General features: G+C 51.4%; 1 protein-coding gene across 1 annotated transcript in view; it reads right to left on the reverse strand.

Annotated features, from left to right (window-relative positions):
- Positions 1 to 20,373, reverse strand: part of CACNA2D2 (calcium voltage-gated channel auxiliary subunit alpha2delta 2) — a 199,115-nt gene that overhangs the window by 128,387 nt on the left and 50,355 nt on the right. The window contains exon 2 of the mRNA XM_082004631.1: positions 7,372 to 7,488. Coding sequence (XP_081860757.1) covers positions 7,372 to 7,488 — 117 coding nt within the window. The remainder of the gene's footprint in view (positions 1 to 7,371; positions 7,489 to 20,373) is intronic.

Here is a 20,373-nt window from a genome sequence, read left to right on the forward strand (position 1 = left end):
CACACACACACACATATACACACACACACACAAATGAGTGAATGAATGAATAAATAAATAAATAAAATGGGGACAGTCAGCCAGGATTTGATTAGGAGCGAATTAAAAATAGAATTAAAACCAAAAGCCACCAACTAGCAATTAGCAAAGAAGCGGGAAGAGAGATGGATTTGTCACTACGAATTAACAAAGCACAGAGATCACACTTTTAAATGTTTTGTACTTTACCGTGTGCAAGGTTGACATTGGTTGTGGTCCTTCCTCCACAAATGCAAGAGCTCCCGTCAGTGGCCACATGGCTGGAACCGGGCAGGTGTACATGGGGTAATGAAGCCCCACATCCCACCAAAATCACAGGCTGCGTCTGAGCTCACCTGAACTACATTTATTTCCTCTTTCCTCCCCCATTTTGCTGCCTGGGTGAGACAGGCAACGTGTCCCTTAGTTTAGGCACTGGTCTGGGACCCAGCAGGCCAGGGTGTGACCACCGGTGGCCTTCTGGGAGGCCCAGAAGTCCCCTACCAGGTAAAATCCAGGGCCATATCACACTGCAGCAGGAAAAACCCACCAGGGCTGCGTGCGCAGCACCGCACGGTGCCACCCAACCTGAAGCCCTGCTGGCACTGCAGCTCGGGAGGGTCTCTCTCACGTCCTGGGACCTCTCTAGTTAAACACACCACCGACTTGACCAACGAGCGCCTGGAAGAGCTCGCTTCAGACAGCTCAGCAGGGCAGCGAGATGGCAACGGGACCGTGGACTGCCAGCAGTGGAGGAGAAATCCAGTACGACCCCAGGGCTGCTCCTGCTGAATGCTGACCCCCTTCGCTGCCTGCCCTGAAGACCACATGCCACCGAGACCAGAGGACAGCAATAGCGGAGGAGGGAAGAGAAAGCCACTGTGCCCACACTGCCCATTTCCTACCAGCCTGCGTCGCAACAGAGGTCAGCGCCTCCGCCGCGGAGAGAGAGAGGAGATGCTGTGAACGGGCTGAGAGATGCTTTGCTGTGTTCCAATTTTTGCAGCTCTTTAGACAAGTGAAACCTTTTATTGTCCCTATCATGGAGCAGAAGAGCTGATAAAGACTCCGTTCACCACATACCTGCAAGGGAAATCTCAGGGCTATCAGAATTGTTAAAGGGATAAACCTGTCCAATTAAATCCCCTCTGCACTCTTGATATATGCTTGTGCCAGACATAAATGGAGCTTGGAACTTGTCCCAGCTGAACAGTAATGCACTGAGCATTCAACCGGGACTAAAAGCACAACTGGCCTGAGCTCCTACCTCCCACCATGCCCCCGCTGACCAGCTCTCGCCCCTGAGAAGCGGGCTTGGTAAGTACTTTGTGGTAATGCACCAAACTCCCACCTTGCCCTCCGTCACAGGATCCTGAAGCACAGCCAAGTACTAACTGCACCGTCACATCCGAAGGAATGTGCAAGGGAAATAATGCCAGTAAATGGGAAAACCCAAAAGCGAGGATGGGGGTTGGAAATCAGAGACAAAACTGAGAAATTTGCTTAAGGCAATAAGAAAACCCAAGCCTTACTCATCTCCAGATCAATCATCTTCGCCATGCGCCAAATCCCAGCTCTTCCAGCCACTTGCCCTTAGGGTCCGAGACAAAGGAACGCCCCAAATTCCTAGAGCCATGTTCATCCAGGCTTTGTAGCCACAAGAAACCCAGCCAGACGTCCCTGCAGTGTGCTTTCAAAACACAGAAAATCCCCAGAGTCTTGTCCTTTGTATTAATTTTTCTGCCAAAAGAAAACGTCTAAATGCCAAGTGTAGGTTTTCCTACTCTTGTTACAGGAAAATCTGAAAGTCTTCGGTGAAATACACTGTGAGCTCCTACACCTTAGCTGAAGGAACAGGAGCCTTGAACTCTGCTACCAAACCCCTCCTTTCCCCCAAATGCTCATCCCACACTGGAGCTAAATGCATAGCAACAAAAATATGCAGTTGAATTCCACAACAACAGAAAAAAACAAACCCCAAAAACTTTTCTCTTAAGTACTGTTAGTTCTCATCGCCAGAGTCATGCAAGGTACACTGAACCTACTACATATACACACATCTATGTAAAATACAGACACACATATATATGACACATATTATAAATTCTCCGAGACATGAAACGCCACGTTGCTGCACTTCTGCTCAATGCGTCGTATTCGACACTTAGTGCACACAGCTGAGATCCATCAGGAACGTAACAAAAGTCACCTTAAGCCAAAAGATTTCACCAGTGATGTACAACATGCAAAACTAAAACAGATCTTTGGCAAAAATACCGGTCCAACCATGCCACCAGCATTCCATGGGGGCAAAACCAGAGCCCGTAAACATTTGTACCATGTTTTATGGATAGGGAGGTCGCTTTTTAGAGATGGGGAAGAGCACCCGCACAGATAGCGGTCTTTAGGCTGGTCATGGCATATAAATAGCTCACTTCAGGGCATAACCCACTCAGTAAACCGTGGGATGTGCTGCTCACAGGAGGCAAAGCAAATTGTCTGTGGTTAAATGTGGATGCTGACTGCTTCATGCTTCACAAAAGCAGCCTTCGCAAGAATGGTATAAAAAGTTGAAACAAGCCTAAAACATATCCTAGGATATAAAATTTCCATCTCTCAGCCTCCTCCTCCATCAAATCACAGCTCCCTTCTCCGCCAGTCTGAGGAGCTTTGGGAAAGGACAGACTCAGAGACATTGCTCATGCACTTCACCTAGCATTATAAAAGAAACATATCTGGGGTGTCCGTAGACCTGGAGGAGAGGGGGGAGAACCCTCCTAGATCCTGCAGCACAAGCAATGACCTCCTCTTGTTCCCCCCTCACCTTTTCACTGCAGGGGTGTTTTTGTGGCAATAGAAGAATTTCTTGATGCATTGGGCTTGCGCAGCAGAAATGATGCGGCAACCCCTCAGCCGCTTGTGCCGACACTTTCTGAAGCCTTTCATCACCTCAGCAGCCCCCACCATCCCCCTCTCGCTTTGATCCACGCTGTTTGGCATTGCCAGACAGCACAGGTGAAGAAGTGGGGCTGGGTTGCTGAGATCTCCTGGGCTGGAGCACCCAGGGTCGCAGCGTGGGAGGAAGGAGCAGCCCAAGTCTCCAGGCAGAGCACGAAGCGGGAACGGCAAACGGCACAGGGAAGGGAGGAAGAGATGCCCTTGTGTCCTGGGCACATGGAGAAGGCAAGGGGCTGTATTTGATGGCAAGGACGGCTCTTTCCAGTGCCTTTTATCTTTGCTGCTTCCTTCCTTTCCACAGAAAACCAGTTCATGTTCACCAACCTCACCAAACAGCCACTGAGGCTTCAAAGAAAGGGGAGGTCTCACCACTATGGGTGAAGTGGGGATCCCAGACAGGCTACACTGATAGAAGAAAAGAATGGAGAAGAGAAAAAAATGCCCCTCAGGTTTGGGATCCAGAGCTGGCAGCTGCCCCATGCCCAGCCCCAGGTGATGGCTTTGCCTTGACTTGCTTAGTGTTCCACCAGCAGCAACCCCCAACAGCTGGTCTCCTAAACAAGCTCACCAAAGAAGCCCCAGCCTGTAGGTACATGTCTCTTTGGGCACATACAAAGGCAAGGAGGCATCCAAACACGCTGAGAAATCAAAGAGATAGGAAATTTAAGTTAAAAAAAAAAAAGCGGCAAAATAATCTATTTGGCAACCAACCAACCTGTTGAATTCTAGCCTCAGATGATGTCAATCCACGAGCCAGCCAGCTGTGACTCCCAGCACAAGGAAAACACAACGGGGATTTGCAGTCATTTGGCGACCTGCCACCTTGTTCCTTTCCACGTGTGAAAGAAGATGTCTGTCTTAGCCCTAACAAGGGCAAACTCCCGAGTGTGGACAAGAGCAGCCCCTGAAACTTCCACTCGGTCAGGATCATACCCACTGTTTCCTTACACCTCACGTGTAGCAAGATCCCTGGAACTTCCCCACAACGCAATACCCTGTGTAAATTTAACGGCATCTCCTTCAGGAGTTACTCCACCGTAGCAGTAACTTTTACTTCCATTTCAAAGGAGAGCAGCTGTACTTTTAATATTGAAGACCATCTCTTCTACCTCCCCTCCTACTAAAGCTTAGGAATAAAAGGCAGCTGGAATTACAGAGCCCAAAGGAGACTGTGAGGGCAGGCTTGAAGCAATGAAATCGTCATAAAGAAAGGACACTGGAGGATGCTGGGGAAAAGGGCAGTTAGTGGTGATAAAATTTCACATCAAATAGAGGCCACTGTGTGGGACATGGGGTAAAAGTCCCCCAGGAGCCAGCTGTAGATGCTTTTCTCTGGTGCCAGCTGGAACAGGAAGGGATTGCAAAAAGATGTTCCTAGGAATTTTTCTGTCCCATGATGAGACTGTCATCATATATGATGGTCTGGAACAAAAAGGGAGAGACAGCATGCAAATAACCAGCCCCTTGTAAATGACTGTTATTTTAGGAAGCAATTACCCTCTTTGCTACACACCCCTGGCTCTGGCTCTCCTCCAAAAAGCACGTGTGAAATCAGAGTGTCCTGCTAGTGCCAGACCTATGCCACAGCGCTGCACCATGGCTGTCAGGGCCAGACAGCCGAGTTCGCTTTCCTTGTGCTCGATTTCTGCTTCTTAGAAATGCAACACACAAGGTGAGAAGCTATGTATTATTGGTAAGTGCTCTGCACACAGTTTAACAAAGACACATTAATATTTTCACTTAGAAACAGATGAAAACAGGGTCTTTGATGGCTGGGCTGAATCACCACCTAATCAGAATGACATGCTTCAAGTATGCGGCCACCATGTGTGCCCAAAGGCTAGTTAGCACCTTCCTACAAAGCCTCACCAAAGCACAGGCAAACACTCCTCTCTCCTGCAGCACAGGAGACAGGGAGGCATCTTTTCAGTAGAGTGAGTACACGAGCGATGCGGCAATTCATACTTTGAGGAGAGGATCCGTTTCTTCCTCCTCACCTGCCCTCGCTGATACATGGAGTCCCACCTGACTCAGATGCTGAAAAATGTATTTCAAGAAGTCATCATCACTCTTGTGAGTCATGAGAGAAGGGGAGGAAATTACTCCAGGAGAGATGATTCAGGGAGAGTTGAGACAGAACAAAACACAGGCTGGAGAGTGGAAAGATGCTGTGGGAGCCCCACTGCTTTGAAGGAGCTTCGCACAACGCGGAAGAAATTCAGAAGATCCGCTTTCTCCTCCTCCCATAAACTTCCCGATTTCCAGATTTTGTTGTCAGTGCCACTAATCCAAGATGCCAAGAATTTACAGGCAAGCTGGATGTAAGAGGCTGCTCCATCCAGTGACTGTGCTCTGAAGAAGTCCTCCTGAAGGGAATAATTCAGGCCAACAGATCATGGTTTCCATTACAATAAAACAGCACCAAGTACTTGTTCTCTAACCAGTGCTGCCAGAATCACTCCACTGCATTGGGTCCAGCATCAAGCAAGCCCTTAACAGCGCACCAACCAGTCCTGCCCAAAAACCCAAAAAGAAGGAAGTCAAATTGGAAGACCAACAATGTTATTTGTATCACAGGCAGCAGTTCTACCCTTGTCCTAGCACCAGAAGGTGCACAAAATCTCTGCAAGTCTGTGTGAGTCAGAGCACGGGGTAAGAAAGAACATGGTGACCTATTAGCCAAAATCCAAACGGCACAGCGGAAACCACTCAGCACAGTCTTGCTGTGTAACCCTATGTTATTAACCTCCCTATCTATCCCACAGGAGCCACACATTGTCCAGGTGGGCATGAAGTTTGCAATTAACTTTTGTCACCCGTGTCCTCCTCCAGCATCTACAAGTGGTGCACATCTTTGGAGCATTTAATAGATGATATTAAGTGTTCACGCATGCACACAAACAATGCAAACACAGGGATGTAAGCTCATGTTAAGAAAAGAACCGGTCTCCCTGTTCTTCACTTCTGCAAACCCAAATGCAGCAGTGACAACGTCCACCTGTATAGTCCCACTTCAGCTCTTTCCATTTCAAGTTAGAACACTTAGTGCGAGTCCCAAGTAGGCTTGACCTTTACCTCCCAAACTCAAGAACTGAATACACAACAATCTTCTTCACCCAAATCCCTACAGTTACCTTATTTATCAGTTACTGTGGCCTACCCCATGCCACCCTGTCAGTCAAGCTGACCCTTGACCACACTTGACTCGAGTCCTATCAGGTCTTGAGACTCCCCTGGCCTACAGGAGTGTCTTGCAATTCCTCCTGTGTACCTTCTGAGCAGCTACTTCTTACCAAACTACGGAGATAGGTTACTTGCAAACTCTCACTGCCTTAGTTACACCTCAGTTATTGCAACACCTTTTCCCTCACCATGGTACTTTTTCCGGTGCTCCCATTCCTGCCGATTAGGTTGAAGAGTGACCAAGTTTTTTTGGCTGTAGTCCCTATGCATACACACCAGCTATGCTGCCTGCTCCGAGCCTTCCCCTTGTCTATTGTCCCACAAAAGCACCTCTAGTTCATCAAGCTGCAAGGCATGCCCAGTTGGCCATACTGCCAGATGTCCATTGCACAACTCCATCCTGCTCGCTAGTCAGGTATTTGAGAGGATGCTACAGCTCCTGGAAGTGAAACTCTTACATGGCTCCCATACCCCTTGCAGCGGAGAAGGCACCTCCGCCTCTCCAGGAAGGCGATTACTTGTCTCTGCCCCGGTAGCAGAGAACACTGTAGCAGAGCACTGCCCTGCTGCCGCCTCATTACAGCCACCGCTGGGTTTTACCAAGCTGGCACCACCAGCAGGTTACCTCACGCCCCTACAGATAAAATGAATTTTAAAAGGAGTGCTACAGAATAGGATGATGGATTGGAAATGGATGCAGGCACCCATGAGGGCAATGCACACGCTCAGTCAATCACAGGATTTGAGTGCCAGCACAAACATTTCAGTGCATCCTCTCCTAAACAGGAAAAAAACCCTGTTTGTCTGAAACACTTCCAAGAGCTATTGCAGGGAACCACAGTACCGCTGCTCCCGCTCACCACACCCCCAGTTAAATGACTGGGTCAAATTTGCTGCCAGGCTTTTGCTGTCACTTATATTCTTATGGCAGCACCTTCACATATTGCACCATCAGAGGTGTTCACATGATGGTGGGAGAAGATACAAAACAAGAAGATACCTATAGTAAATGCTCACATGATACACCCTCGCCTCGCACCCCAGACATACTCCATACGAATCTGTGTGACTGCAGGATGCAGTTCCCAGAAAAGGCTACAAAACCACAGAAATTCCTTTCCAGCCAAGATTATAATGCCACGCCAGCACCAACTCTCTTCTTTAAACTGAAGATATCAGACAAAGGATCAGCACGCAGGCCCATCACCTTACCTTTAAAGCACGGACTTTCTTAGCCAAGAGGCTCTCGATGTCCCCTGCGACCTTCTCCACCAATTTCCTGGGCACGTTCTCCTTGACTTCAAACAGGTTTCTATTCTCATTGTAGATCTAAGAAGGGAAACAAGAGAAAGAAAGATGGTCAGTATTAGAGAGAGGTACAGCAGTCTTCCCACAGAAAAGCTGATGCTCTAACATAGAAGAATTTTAGCAACGTGGATTAGGAAACAATATCAGCTTTGGAAATGAGGGGAACACGGGAAGAAAAGCTTTGCAACCCGGGGCGGGGGGAAAAAATGCATTCGACCTGCTGCCCACACCACTGGCGTTACAGCTGCCTGCCTTCGTGCTTGCACGTTATGAGCATCCCCCCTCTCGCCCAAAAGCTGAGCTGCCCACCACACTGCCTACACCCTCCGCCTCCGGGGAGCCAAAGCAGCAGCACACGCAGAGCCACCGCGCTTCCTCCTGTGCTCTCCCTCACCCAAACACACCCCAAAAGCCCACTGACGTGCCCCTCCCCAAGGCCCCTTGCTGGGTTTTGCAAACGCAGGACCAAGCGCCTGCCTGCCCCCGGCCCCGTGCGCTGCCCGCTGGGTTCGTTAGGTGTGGAGCCTGGCAGCACGGGTGCGGGCAGGCAGCCCCGGGCACGGGCAGCAGCGCGTACCAGAAACAAGAGCAAGAGGATCACATGAAGCAGGATAAAACCTCATCTCTAAGCAAGCCGTAGTCAAGTGGCACTCTCAGGAAATCAACATTTCTACAACCAGTCCAGAACTTGGCCAGGCTGTGGCGGGGAGGGTGGGGAGAAGCACAGATCTCTACTGGGATTATCCTGAAGGCCAGATGCAATTACCTGGATTTGAATGTTTGCACCCAAAGGGTGCAGCTGTGACCCATGGGCCTGCCCTTCCAAGCCACATCACACAACTGCAGAGGACAAGGCCAGCTCCAAGGGAAGTGCTGTTGCCATCAGCGCTGCCCCAGCAAAGAAGGGCTCGGTCCCACCACAAGACTTCACAACCACCAATCCCGCAGTCACCTCCTCAGATAATTTTTGACTTGTTAACTCGGCCTGTCTGCAAATTCAGGTGCATGCAACACAGGGTAAGAGAGAAGAGCTTTTTACAATCATCTGAGATTAGGATAAAAAAAAAATAATCCTCATGCTAATCTTTTCTTAAGGAAGACACATGAAGGAAACCACAGAGCAAACGGGATTCTGCTTCTCTCTGAATCCTCGGGCTACTTGCAAATGTCTTCAGGTCTGGAACTGCAGGTATCCGGCAGCAGATAATCCTCCAAGGAGAACTGGACCTCCCCAAGGAGGTAGATGACTCCACGCTTAACTGTGATTTCCACGCTAAGCATGTCTGGCACCTACCCGAGCTTGCATGATCCTTGGGAGCTGAATCATTGCTTCCCACAGGACAAAAATCCCTCTTTGCTGGAGCTTCATTAGAGGCGAAATACTCTGCCTGTAACCGCCAGTTTGTTGCAAACCTGACCACTGCGACAAAGGAAGAGACCAGGTAGGGCAGAAACCATTGGTCACAAAACGATCTTCCCGGGGCCTCAGAGCAGCCCCCAAACACACCCAGCAAACCACCAGCTTCCACAAGACAAACTCGTACCTTGGAAACCCCCACGTTTCGCCCCGCGCTGGCCGCACAAAGGCAGGACTAAGGAGAGGCTTGGCTAGAGGCTCCCACCAGGCTGATACCACCACAACTGTTTCTTTTGGTGGAGCCAGCAAAAATAAAGGTACGGGCAGGCAGGTGCCCAGGATCTGGAGAGCAGCCCATCACACAGCTCAAGAACAGGATGAGACCCTCCTGATATGTTGGGAAACTACCTACTCTACCCTTTTTTTTTTTCCAGGTGTTACTCAGCTGGAGACTCGTTGAAAGACAGCTGGCAATGAATTCACGAGCCTGAGCAGAGACCCCTCCGCCTCAGCCTCCCCTTCCTTTCCTGGTTAAACAAAGTGGTTTCTGAGGTTGAAGCCACAGGAGAACGCTCGGAGACTAAGCAAAAGGCGGCTCTTCGGCTTTGCACGGTCCCGCCAGACCTGCAGGGTTAATCTTCAGGCTTCCACTTCGCTTTCTGCAGCTCTCACTGGGGTCTCTGCTCTGCCCGAGCTCCTCCTTTCTTCCGTGCCACTAGGAAATTCCCGACAGCACGCCTCTCCCAGCAGCGTTGTGTCCACATATGCCATTACTCCACCCTAGATCTTCTCCGGGCAACTGTAGGTTTTTTTCCCAAAAGAAAAACCCCAAGGGATTGAAACTGCCCTGGCTGCCAGGATGGTACTCCCCCACCCCTCCTCTGTCAGCGGGGTGGCACACAAAAGGCACAGACCTGCTCATTTCTGAAGTTTTTGGAGAAAACAGCATTTCTGTGAAGAGAACAGCCCATGAGCCAAGAGCAGAGACGCATTAAGCCAAACATCTGCCATCCTCATCCGACTCCTCAGTCCCTAAGAAACACGGGGCATGGTTCCAGCGCCCTCCCCGAGGCTCTGCTCTCGCAGGCTCCCGACCTGCCAGTCTTCAAGGGTAACTCCAAGCATTAAGTTTTCAGCCAACCTAATTCCAAGGGCTTCACCCAAATCATTTTGGTCCCCAAACCACCCAAACTTCACATCAATTTGGCAACTCCCATCTTGTTACAGGTGATCGCTATGTGAGCACAGTGACTCCAAAGAGGATGCTTTGGTAAGTGAACACCTTTTAGATGCATCCTTAGACTCCAGCAGAAACGACTTCTAGGTGTTCTTCACATCAGAGCTTCATCACACCCCGAGCTTCAGACCGAAAAGCATGTATCACCTATAGCAAAACATCCCGTGCTGGAGAAAAACGCCCCACATCAGCACAGAAAGGGTTAGAGCGAGGAAAGCTCGACACAAAGCAATATTGTCTCATACTCTTTTTTTTCCCCTTTGGTAAGTATCCAGATAACAAAATAACGTGTTTGGAAGGCACATGCTACCTCCAGCCGAGCAGCAGCAATTAGGAAAGCAAAGAGGAGCAATCTTCAAGGAGAAAGCTTTGGGTAAGGAGGGTGTCCTGACATTACTGTTTTCCTATTATGAAACAGAAAATTGGCTCCTGTTGGTTACAGACAGAAACAGTGCCTGTCCATAAGGGAGGAAAAAGCAGGAAAAGAAACCAGGAGATGTTCCTCCAGCTCTCTCTGCAGCTACAGAGCTCTGCAGTTTTCTTGGCTGAACAGTTCATCGGCGTTAATTAGAACAATCCAGCATGAATTAACAGTGACCATACGAGCACAAGAACGTACCAGACAGGCAGAGCAATGAATGGTAGTGCTCCAGGCCGTTAAGATAGCTTTGCGCTCTCCATTGCAGCATTTTGCTTTGGGTTGTTCAGAACTTGGCTGGGTTTTACTTATCTAAGGTGACATTTCCCATATTGGGTTTTCCCTTGAGCTGAATCAGAGGGTGAATTTTCCAGCCAAAGACATCCCAAACATTCCTCAGAGATGGCAAAAGCCTTTCGTTTTGCTCAGATTAGAAAGCCATTCTCATCGAAATTCTCCTGTGGTCCAGTGCTCTGGGATGTGGGTTTGAGATTTCTAACAGCAGTGACCTCAGAGTCAAGAAACCGCTGCTTCCGATTCAACGTAGGTACACTCGCACGCCGCCGTACCCGCACCCTCGGGGAGAAGGGGGTGCAGGCTGCACGCTCTTGGTAGGCTGGGTTTTACTTCGCAGTCCCTTCGTGAACAGACCCCGTCCCCTCACGGTCTGCACGCACCCCCCGTGACAGGCAGGGTGAGTGGGGAGCAACGCAGGGACACGGGGGCGAAGCCCGGTCCTGCCCCAGCGCTCCCGCCATGCCGAAACAAGCAGTAATGCCCCTGCACTGGCCCTGCTCAACGCGGCTGGCAAACCTGAAGCTGCTGGGCAGGAGAGGGGCTGCACAGAGCCCCTGAATTACCAGAGGAGGTACTAACCCTCAGGCAGCACGGAGGAGGATGCTGCTGTATTCAGAGGATGGGGACTGAGACCAAATGATGAACTGTAAACCTTAATAAAAAGCCTGGGAAGGGCTGAAGCTGGATGCAGTAGCCAGAAGATGCAGGCATGGCAGTGTCCAGCAGTGGATGCTGAGGGTGTACTGGTAAGTGGTGAGAGTGGGAGGAAATATTAGGCAATACTACAGAAAGTACTGAGTTGAAATTTAAAAAATAAAGAATGGTGGCAGGTTGGGGCGGGGGGGAGGGAAATCAAACAGCTCAAGACAACCTGCTACATTAAAAATTTCATCCCAAATACTTCTAAGCATCGTGCAATTATAAACAACTGAGAAGATGATCTAAAACAGCACAGAAGCGCTAAGTAGCCTTGCTAAAAAGCAGAGCTGGTAACTCAACCAATTGCCAATACACATTCACAGCAGCAACTGTATAACTGAAAAGGCAGATCTGATACTGCCTCAGAACATCCACTCTCTAAATTCACTTGTTTGCCTTGCTCCTAATGCACAACAAATGATGCCCACCTCTGCTTTTAATTCCCTCTGTGCCTATATATCCGGGGAGCTGTCAGGGTTCAGAGAAAGCATTTGCCACTCCCCAATTCCTCGTGAGCGCACCCAGTGCTCAGTGAAACTGGGCAGCCCGAGAAGGAACAGAAAAGGGTGCAGAAATCACTGCATTTCCCACGAGAGCCGAAATCACTACTTGATGAGCTGCCACAAGAGGACCCAGCACCTTCCCATGGGTCAAAGTATCTCATGACAAAACATGATGGAAAATAAACCCTGGGGGAGCTCCCTGTATAGCACCATTAGCACGTGTGCCTTCGGGCATCACTAGAAAGTAAAAATTGTCTCCTCAGCCCCAGCCTTGCTACATCCCGCAGGCGCTGGCCTCTCCTGCGCAGCAGCAGGGCCAGCCTCCTTGCCCAGGGCAAGAGGGAAGACGCTGACGGGAGGGCTGGGATGGTGGGGTACACATGCAATCCAAAACAGACCCCTTCTCCTTCCCTTTCCCCCCAGCTCCATTTCACATCCCCCAAGCAGCAGCCCACCCCCAAAATCGAGCTGTTGGAGGGGCAGCACTCTGCTGTGCTTGCCCAGCATCACCTCCATGCCAAGACGACTCCTCCACCCCACTTAAAAACCACCACCAAAAAGCTGAACCCTGACATGGCAGCTGGTAACCCCAGCAGCTCTCAGCCCCACTGGGCCAGGATACAGGCCATACCCACAGCTCACACCCCGGCTGGGGTTTGCTCGGGGCCAAGCCCTGCAGCCCTGCTGGGAGAGGCCGCGGCACTCCGGCTCCTGCGGCAAAGGCGTCTGGTCTGGGTAAGAATCATCTTCCAGAAATTATCTTCCCCCCGCCGTATGAATCCGATACACCTGGTTTGGACAGCTGCAGTCCAAACACCAGCGTTTAATCACAGCGCAAACCTGGCATGTTTGCAAAAGAGCAAAGTACTACGTGCAGCAACAGAGCGAGCTGCCTTCCTGCTCCCAGAGCACCGCACCTCAAAGCGGCGGTGCTCCAGGCGAGGGAGGCCAAAGACCAAACACCCCTCTACGGCACGACAGCCCCACGCTCTGCACTCCTGAGACAACCCCTCGCGCCCCAGGGATGGGACTGCGCCACGTCATGCCCTACGTCAGGAAAATAAAGGGGTTTTCCCACTTGGCATCATTATGCGGAGCAGGAAAGGTCTCCCTGTTCAGGGGGATACTTTAAACTCCCGCAGCCAGACCCGTGCTGAGCGGCTCCACGCAGTGACCCGGATACGGTCTCCACAAAGGGAATTCGCTGGTGCAACAAATACTGCAGCAGGATACCTGCCCTGAGAGGCGCCGCTTGCTCCGATGCCGGTCCAGTGCTTCTCCTGGAGCTTCAGGATCTGCTGGTCTCCACCAGACAAGCAGCAGTCTGGCCCATTTTGAGCCTCATCTCACCTACGGCGGGGTCCTACCGTTCCCCCACGGCTCAGGGGAGAGGGAAGGGGGAACCCTTGAGCAGACCTGCTCGTGCCTCAGGCACACAGAGCAGACCCCTCCAGCGAAGAGGGAACCTAGAGAAGAATTACCCAGCAACATAAATGACTGGCAAGAGCACCGTGAGATGGTCCAGGCCAAGCAAGCAGCACTGTGGCTGGGTAGCAGGGAGGAAAAGGAGTGCAAAACCCCAGAGATCCTGCTGGAAGATAGACTGCTCGGGGCCACAGGCAGAGAGCGAAGACAGCACGATTTCCATCTTGCCCCTCGTCCCGGCTGCACCTACTGTTGTTAAATTTCATCGTCTGGTGCTTATAGTTCTTGCAATGATGGCAATCATCATGGTGTCTATATTACATTAGGAGGATGTCAGCCTCGGCGCAGCATCAGGGATAATCAAGCAGGCAGTGACAGGAGCGACACCGGCCTCGCTGACAGCCCGCCAGGACAATCGGCGCTGCCTGTACCACGTTACGCAGAGCAGATCACACACCCCTGCAGGGACGAGGGGGATGGGGACCAGCAGAGGTCACGGGGATGGCCTTCTGGGGAAGTGGCCATCAGCCTGGAAGGTGCTGGATCCCGGTTTTCCCTGTTGAGGGGTCAGGAGGGAGGAAGGCAAAGGGAGGCAGCCGCAGGTGAGCCGCAGCCCAGCCAGGGCTTTGCAAATCTACCCCACGCCAGCTCCCAGAGCTGGTACTGCGGATGCCACCGGCCCTGAGGACGGGGCTCCGTGAGCACAGCCCCCAGCCCAGGCGCCCACCGTGCCGCCCCGCGGGAGCGGTCCTGGCTCCCGCCGAGCCCGACCTGCCCCTTGCCGCAACCTCTGCCTCGTCCTCGGCAAGAGCCACTGCTCCCGCAGCCTGCACGCGTGCGGGAGGCAAACAGCTTGACATTCACTAACCCCATCTCCCTGCCACGCTCCTTCCTTCCGCCTACCTAAATAAAAAGCAAGCCCCCTCCGAGCAGCTCTTCACAGCCCTCCTGCAGAAGCAGGACAGAGAAACGCAAATGAACCATAGCACTAAGGTCTCCTTCTGTCACTGAAGAGCCTGCTAAAAGGCAGTAGTACCACCGAGGACGTGGGGGACAAGAGGAAGGCAGCCCATTCCGCCAGGCGAGGTGGAGCGGCTCCAGTGCTCCCCGTCCTGCCCACACCAGCGCCCACGTCTCCCACCCTCTGCGGCGCTGGCACCGGCTGGGCTTCTGCTCGCCCAAGCCGGGATCACGAGCCTCTACGGCTGAGACTTCAGGCCTGCCAGCCCCGAAGCAGAGCTCAGACTGCTATGCATCATTTAGCAACTAGACAGGGATAAAGGGCTATGCACGGTTAGCCTGGATTATAGAAAACCTCTCCCAGCCTGGAAAGCTGCTTTTAGTCTTCAGCAGCCCAAACCCTTATACGGGGAGCTCTCAGAGCAACAGACCTGCCTGGGCGTCTGCAGAGAGCGAGTCTTCTGCAAGGTAATTCAGTACCACACAACTTCAAACTCGGTCTTCTCCTTTCAGATAAAGTGCTATAAAAATAAATCGCTGCATAGTTGAAAACGCAAGGTCCCAACCAGGATGGGAGCTCTGCCCAGGGACTCCTCTGTACGCTCACAGCCTGGGTCTTGCTGCCGGGTCAGGGCACAAGCCCAGAGCCTGCTACGCTCTAGGTACCCTAGGTGCATCCTAGGAGGGATGCTGTCACAGCTAAAGATGCACTATTCTGCTGTATTTCAGCTTTACACTATTGCTATCAGAATCAGTGGCTCCGCATGATGGACTGGTTTACCTCAGTGTCCCTAAAAGAATAAGATTATGCTGTACCGAAGCAAGGGACAGGTCAGATCAAAAGCTGCATTGATACAGCGATGCAAACCCTTCCGCGTGAATCTCTTCCAGAAATACAAGCTTGATTGATAGCAGTTCAACAGAACTCAATTTCCTACTGGTTTATCTGTAAGCAAGGATTAAAATCAATTTTCAAATGGGTCATCAGTTTCACCAAAACTTTAACAAGTGCCCTCTCAGGCAGACAGGCACACGCTCTGCTGAAGCACCATGCCGGACCCACCAGGACAAGTGCAGGGGTGGGAAGGAAGGGGACACCAAAGGAGGGCTCAGAGAGGAGCGGGAATGGAGCAGGAAGCCCAGGGAGGGAGGGAGGGTTTGTGCTGGCTTCAAGAGAGCATGTGAATGAGATGAACGGGAGAAGATGACGATGGTTAGGGAAAGCCAAAGCAAGTGACTTCTCTGCTTCTCAGATCACCCCTGGACCCTGCGTGGCTGCAGTTCTGCCTTTCTCACGGTTGCTGGACGGTTTAAAGCTTTTCCTTTATTGCGCTGCTTCTTTTCCAAGGCTAAACGTCTGGGAGACTGAAATCACAAAAGCTAGCACAGAGCCAAAATGGGGTCTCACCGGACTCACTTTCCCCAGCAGCGAGGAGGGTGAGGAAGGGACCACCACTGCTACGAGGGGACGGGAAGCATTTCACCCAGCCTCTTTTGCTGGAGCACGGGGCAGGGCCGCCGCAGCCGGGCAAAGGCTGCTCCCCGCAAGCATACCCCAAGCGTGCACGGCTCCCTCGCTCGCTCTGCATTGAGCAATGCAAGACTCTCGGATCTTCAGAGACTTGGCTTTAAATAAATAACCAGGTCTCTTTCTGAACGCAGCTTTATCTTCTGTGCAAGAAAAGCTGCTGCTTCTTGTAGGAAGGGCTGTGCAAAAAGGCTGTGCAAAAAGGCTGCGCTGTGCAGCCTCTAACACTAAAGCTCCCAGAAATATTTTGCAGGCTTTCCTTCTAACTACACAAGAAAAAGAGTAACAATTACCTCTCCCTGCCTTTGATTCTTATTGATGGCTACCACTGGCCAAACTCAGCTCTCGGCTGCAGTGATGCAAATTTGGGATAACTCCGCTGACATGGAATTAAACTAAATCTCTTATTAGAGCTAGAGCGATTGAAATCTAGGCCAGCATAAGTCAGCACTGTCAACAGTTACCCCTACAGTTTTCTGCAGAGTAATGATCTATTTTAAAGAAACTGTAGTTTTAGAAATAGCAGCTTTGCAATTCTCTTGATTTACCTTCCGATGCAGGTTTTGGGGCTTTCTCTGATCTTCAGGGATTCATGTTTACAAGCTTTTCTCCCTAATCTCGAGGACTGCAAGCACTTCTGTAAACGCACAGGCTCGTTGGAAGCAAGGCTGGAAGAGACCCACTTGTCCAACCCATCCCTCTGGCTCATGAGGGATCCACCTAACCTGGGCTGTTCAAAAGCCCTGCTCTTACCCACTGGTGGTGGAAAGCCCAGGTTTCCCTGGCTGATGTCCTCCAGTGTCTTCCTAGCCAGCTTGTTAGAAAGTCATTGCTTATGTTTAATATAAAGTCCTCTCCATTGTGGCATAGGTTCATAAAGCTTTGTCTTGTCCCCCAGAAGATATGGAGAATAGATTTGTAGACAGTTTGCTTCCACACATTTCCAGACTCATCCTTTCTCCTGCTAGTGCTTCTTGCTCCCTGAGCCAGTGGGGTCCAGAAAGTGAGACTTTAACAAAAATACACCACATACCTGGAGATTTTATTAAAGAGGTGACCTTCTGCAATGTCCTATCAGCTGAGGCTTTCAACTTAGTTCCCACCTCCAAAGCCTCACCAGAAAAACTTCAGCAGCAGCACCAAACCCTCCAGCTGGGAAACCCAGCCCAGGTTTGTCTTCAGCACAGTCTTAGAGGGGCACAGGGGCAGGACAGATACACACCCACAGAGGTCCCACAGGATGTCTCTTCTGAAGGCAACCTTCCAGAGATTCAACATCTGAATGGAGAGACTCCACTAAAAGATTCAGAAACCTCTGCAGCATCATAGAGAATAGGGCTGGAAGGGATCAGCTCATGTAGTGCCAGCCTGCTCAGATACCCCCAACAGAAGGCAGTATCATGGATGTGTCATTTCCAACATAACTATCTCAGTAACATCGTTCCTAACATGTTCCTCTGACCTGCTCTTAAAGACATCCAGCAATGGAGATTCCTGTGCTTCACAGGACAAAACGCTCTGGTACTTCACAATCCTACTTGAAAACTTTTAATGGTGCCTAAATTGAAAATCCCTCACTGCAATTTAAAACCATGTTCTTGGTGGAAAGACCCAGAATTAATGAAGAACAGCCACTGCTGCCTCATGCTGCTGTGCCCTGTCATATAGCTGAAGATTCGTCCTACTTTAGCTTCTACTCTTGTAGGTTAAAAAAAAAAAATCAAATTCATTTGTTCCTTCCCCCACAAGTTAATGCTTTTCATATCCAAGCGCCTTGGGTTCAAACTAGAATTATGGCGACAATTAGGAGATGCCATTGGTAGATTCTTCACCAGGTTGCTATTCAAAACAGTCCCCAAAATATCCAGGCATCTGTCAAAGCTGGGCACTTTTGATCCAGAACTTTGGGGGGAAGAAAACACAGCTCAGGAGTGAGGTGGGGGGAAAAAACAGAGCAAAACCAGAGCCCAAGTCTCAAGCATAACAAGGCACACATTTTTTGATGGAAGGCCAGAGAGACAGCACAAGAGTGCTCAGACAGGAATTGCAAGAGCAGATTTGAGGAATTCTGAGATCCCAGGTCCTGATTTGATTGCTGATGAGAGTGGGGCAATGAGCAGCTGCAGCCTGCCGTGGAATAACAGGGCAGAAGGTAATGGTTAGCAGCAATGTGCAATGGCAAAACTGCGGCCATAGGGGGGCTTCAATGGCATCCCTCTGTGCTGCGTCCCACCCTTTCCTGTTCCTCCACCTTCCTCATTTTCACAACCTCCAAAATATGTGATTATGCCGATTAAAAACTGCAGCCGTCAGTCAGATGCGCCTGCTAAACCCGGCCTGCTGCTGCAGCCCCCCACTCCAGGCTATTTCCATGCGGGATTTGCTAGCACGCAGCCTCCCAGTGCCACGCAGGTGCAGCCGTCACTTCCCAGCCCTGACAGCCTGCTGAGGGGCCCTTCAAATTAAAGGGAAAATACAGTGGGGACCTCTTAGCAGAGCAGTAAATCGCCCTCCCCCCTGCACCAGCCTTCTTCTCCACCATCTGCTCATTTGGCTGTGGCTGTGACAAACAAGCAAGGCACAGGGCCGCCCGCCGTCATTGTGGAAGGACCAGACATGGACTCCTCCTCGGTGGGGAGCAGAGGGTAAGCATCCCATGGATCCACCCTTCACAGACCCCACGAGGTTTCCAACACTCACTGGGCTGCCGGCAGAAGTTGCTCCCTGCTGCACCATCTCCTGCCAACCTCGCCGAGCACCGTCCCTCCCAAACCAGCCACCACTGGCTTGATCAGCATTTTTGGGGGTTAACGACAGTAAATTCTCCTCCATCAGCCCCGAGTGGTGCAGCAGAGACTCACGGGCTCTCCCATCCTCTTCCTGGTATCAGCCAGAGCAGGTCAGCTTCAGCTCTTGGAAAGGCGGTCCTCAATGTGAGGGAAGGACCAACGCAAAGGAGAACACTCACCCGTTGCTGGATACAGCGGATCCACACGACTAGTGTAGGTGACTTACTAGGAGACGTGTTCCAGGCTTGGGACAGAGAACGGAGGGCAGCCTGTTTCTTTCCCAGGCAGAGCCAGACGCAGGCGGCTTTGCAGAAGCTGAGAGTTGCTGTTCTCCATGCGGCTGAAGAGGAGACAGCAGGAGGATCTGCAATCCCAGCATCACTCCTAGCAGCCAACAAACTCTGCCTACGTACACTGCTAAGATCGCAGGAGGGCCGTCCCAGAGATGGGGGAGAACTTGGTCCCCAGGTCCCCATCGCACCCCAGGATTAGCAGGGTGCAGGGGTGCACTCGCGGTGTGAAAGCCAGAGGGAGCCGGCACCCCCAGAAGTACCCACTGACCTACCCAACAGCATCACGCGAGCCTGCGCACACACCTGCATCCCCACTTGCCTCGTCCTCCCCTTCCTCCGCTCTTTCCCAGTATTTGAGGGCTCTGGTCCCCGCACACAGGCACACGCTCCCAAACACACCGCAGAGCCCCAGACCCGACCGTTCTTACAGGAACAGCTCCCCACACAGCTCTGCTGCCGACACGAAGCACTATTCAGCTCCACACCCGCACCCTCCCTTCCACAGGAGCCCACGACCTTCATTAAGCATTAGGCACAGGTGGGGGGCAACTGGCTGGCACTTACAGCTGGGAGATGGGACTCGGTCCGTGTTCCCCCCACGCACGGTACCGACCTGCCTGCGTGGTCGTGGGCAAATCATCTTCCCGTGTCTGGATGGTCTCACTGACCTCCCGCTCCGACAGAATTTGTGGTTAATTTTTGCAAAGCGTTGTGGAAGCTTTAGAGGAAAGGTAGCACATGAACGGAGAGCATTAATATTCCACCAAGAGCCTTTAGGAGCTGACCGGTGCGTTAAAGCTACTACAAGCAGAAAGAAAACTCTTGCATGGCTCAAGCCAAACCCTCAAAGCACTGGCAGATTTTTTCCAGTACTTTTCCAGGCGTACGTGGCCTGTCATTACGCACCCAAAGTGAGGGCCCTGCCGCTTGGGTCTAAGATAACGTAACCAGGGGAGAGCAGGACCCGGGTGGATTCAGATCTACTTGGTGCAAGAAAAGGTTGCATCAGGCACCGTGTATTGTGAAGTATTACTCTCCTGCTGTTCCAGCATAAAGTTAATCAGGGACAGAAGTTAATCCCTCCTGACAGCATGTTGCCAATTTCTGATTTCATCCCCATTTGCTTGTAGCTTATCATCAAGGGAATGAGAAACTTGTAGCACGGACAAGCCTGCCACATGCCTCCTCCCTCGGTAAAGGCTCGCACGTACCAGCCGCGATTCACGTACGCTCAAAGCACCACGTCCGTGCCCTGCGCGCGCGCAGGTACCCTCACATCCATAAAGATTCACCCGCTGTTGCGCAGGTAAGCACGGGGAGAAGTTACGCGTATGCTTAAGGCAAAACCTACGCCCAACCATCAGCATTACTCCGAGACAGTGGGAGGGAGGGAGGGGAAC

This window comes from Phaethon aethereus (genome assembly GCF_964289735.1).
Source record: "Phaethon aethereus genome assembly, chromosome: 11".
Lineage (NCBI taxonomy): Eukaryota > Metazoa > Chordata > Aves > Phaethontiformes > Phaethontidae > Phaethon > Phaethon aethereus.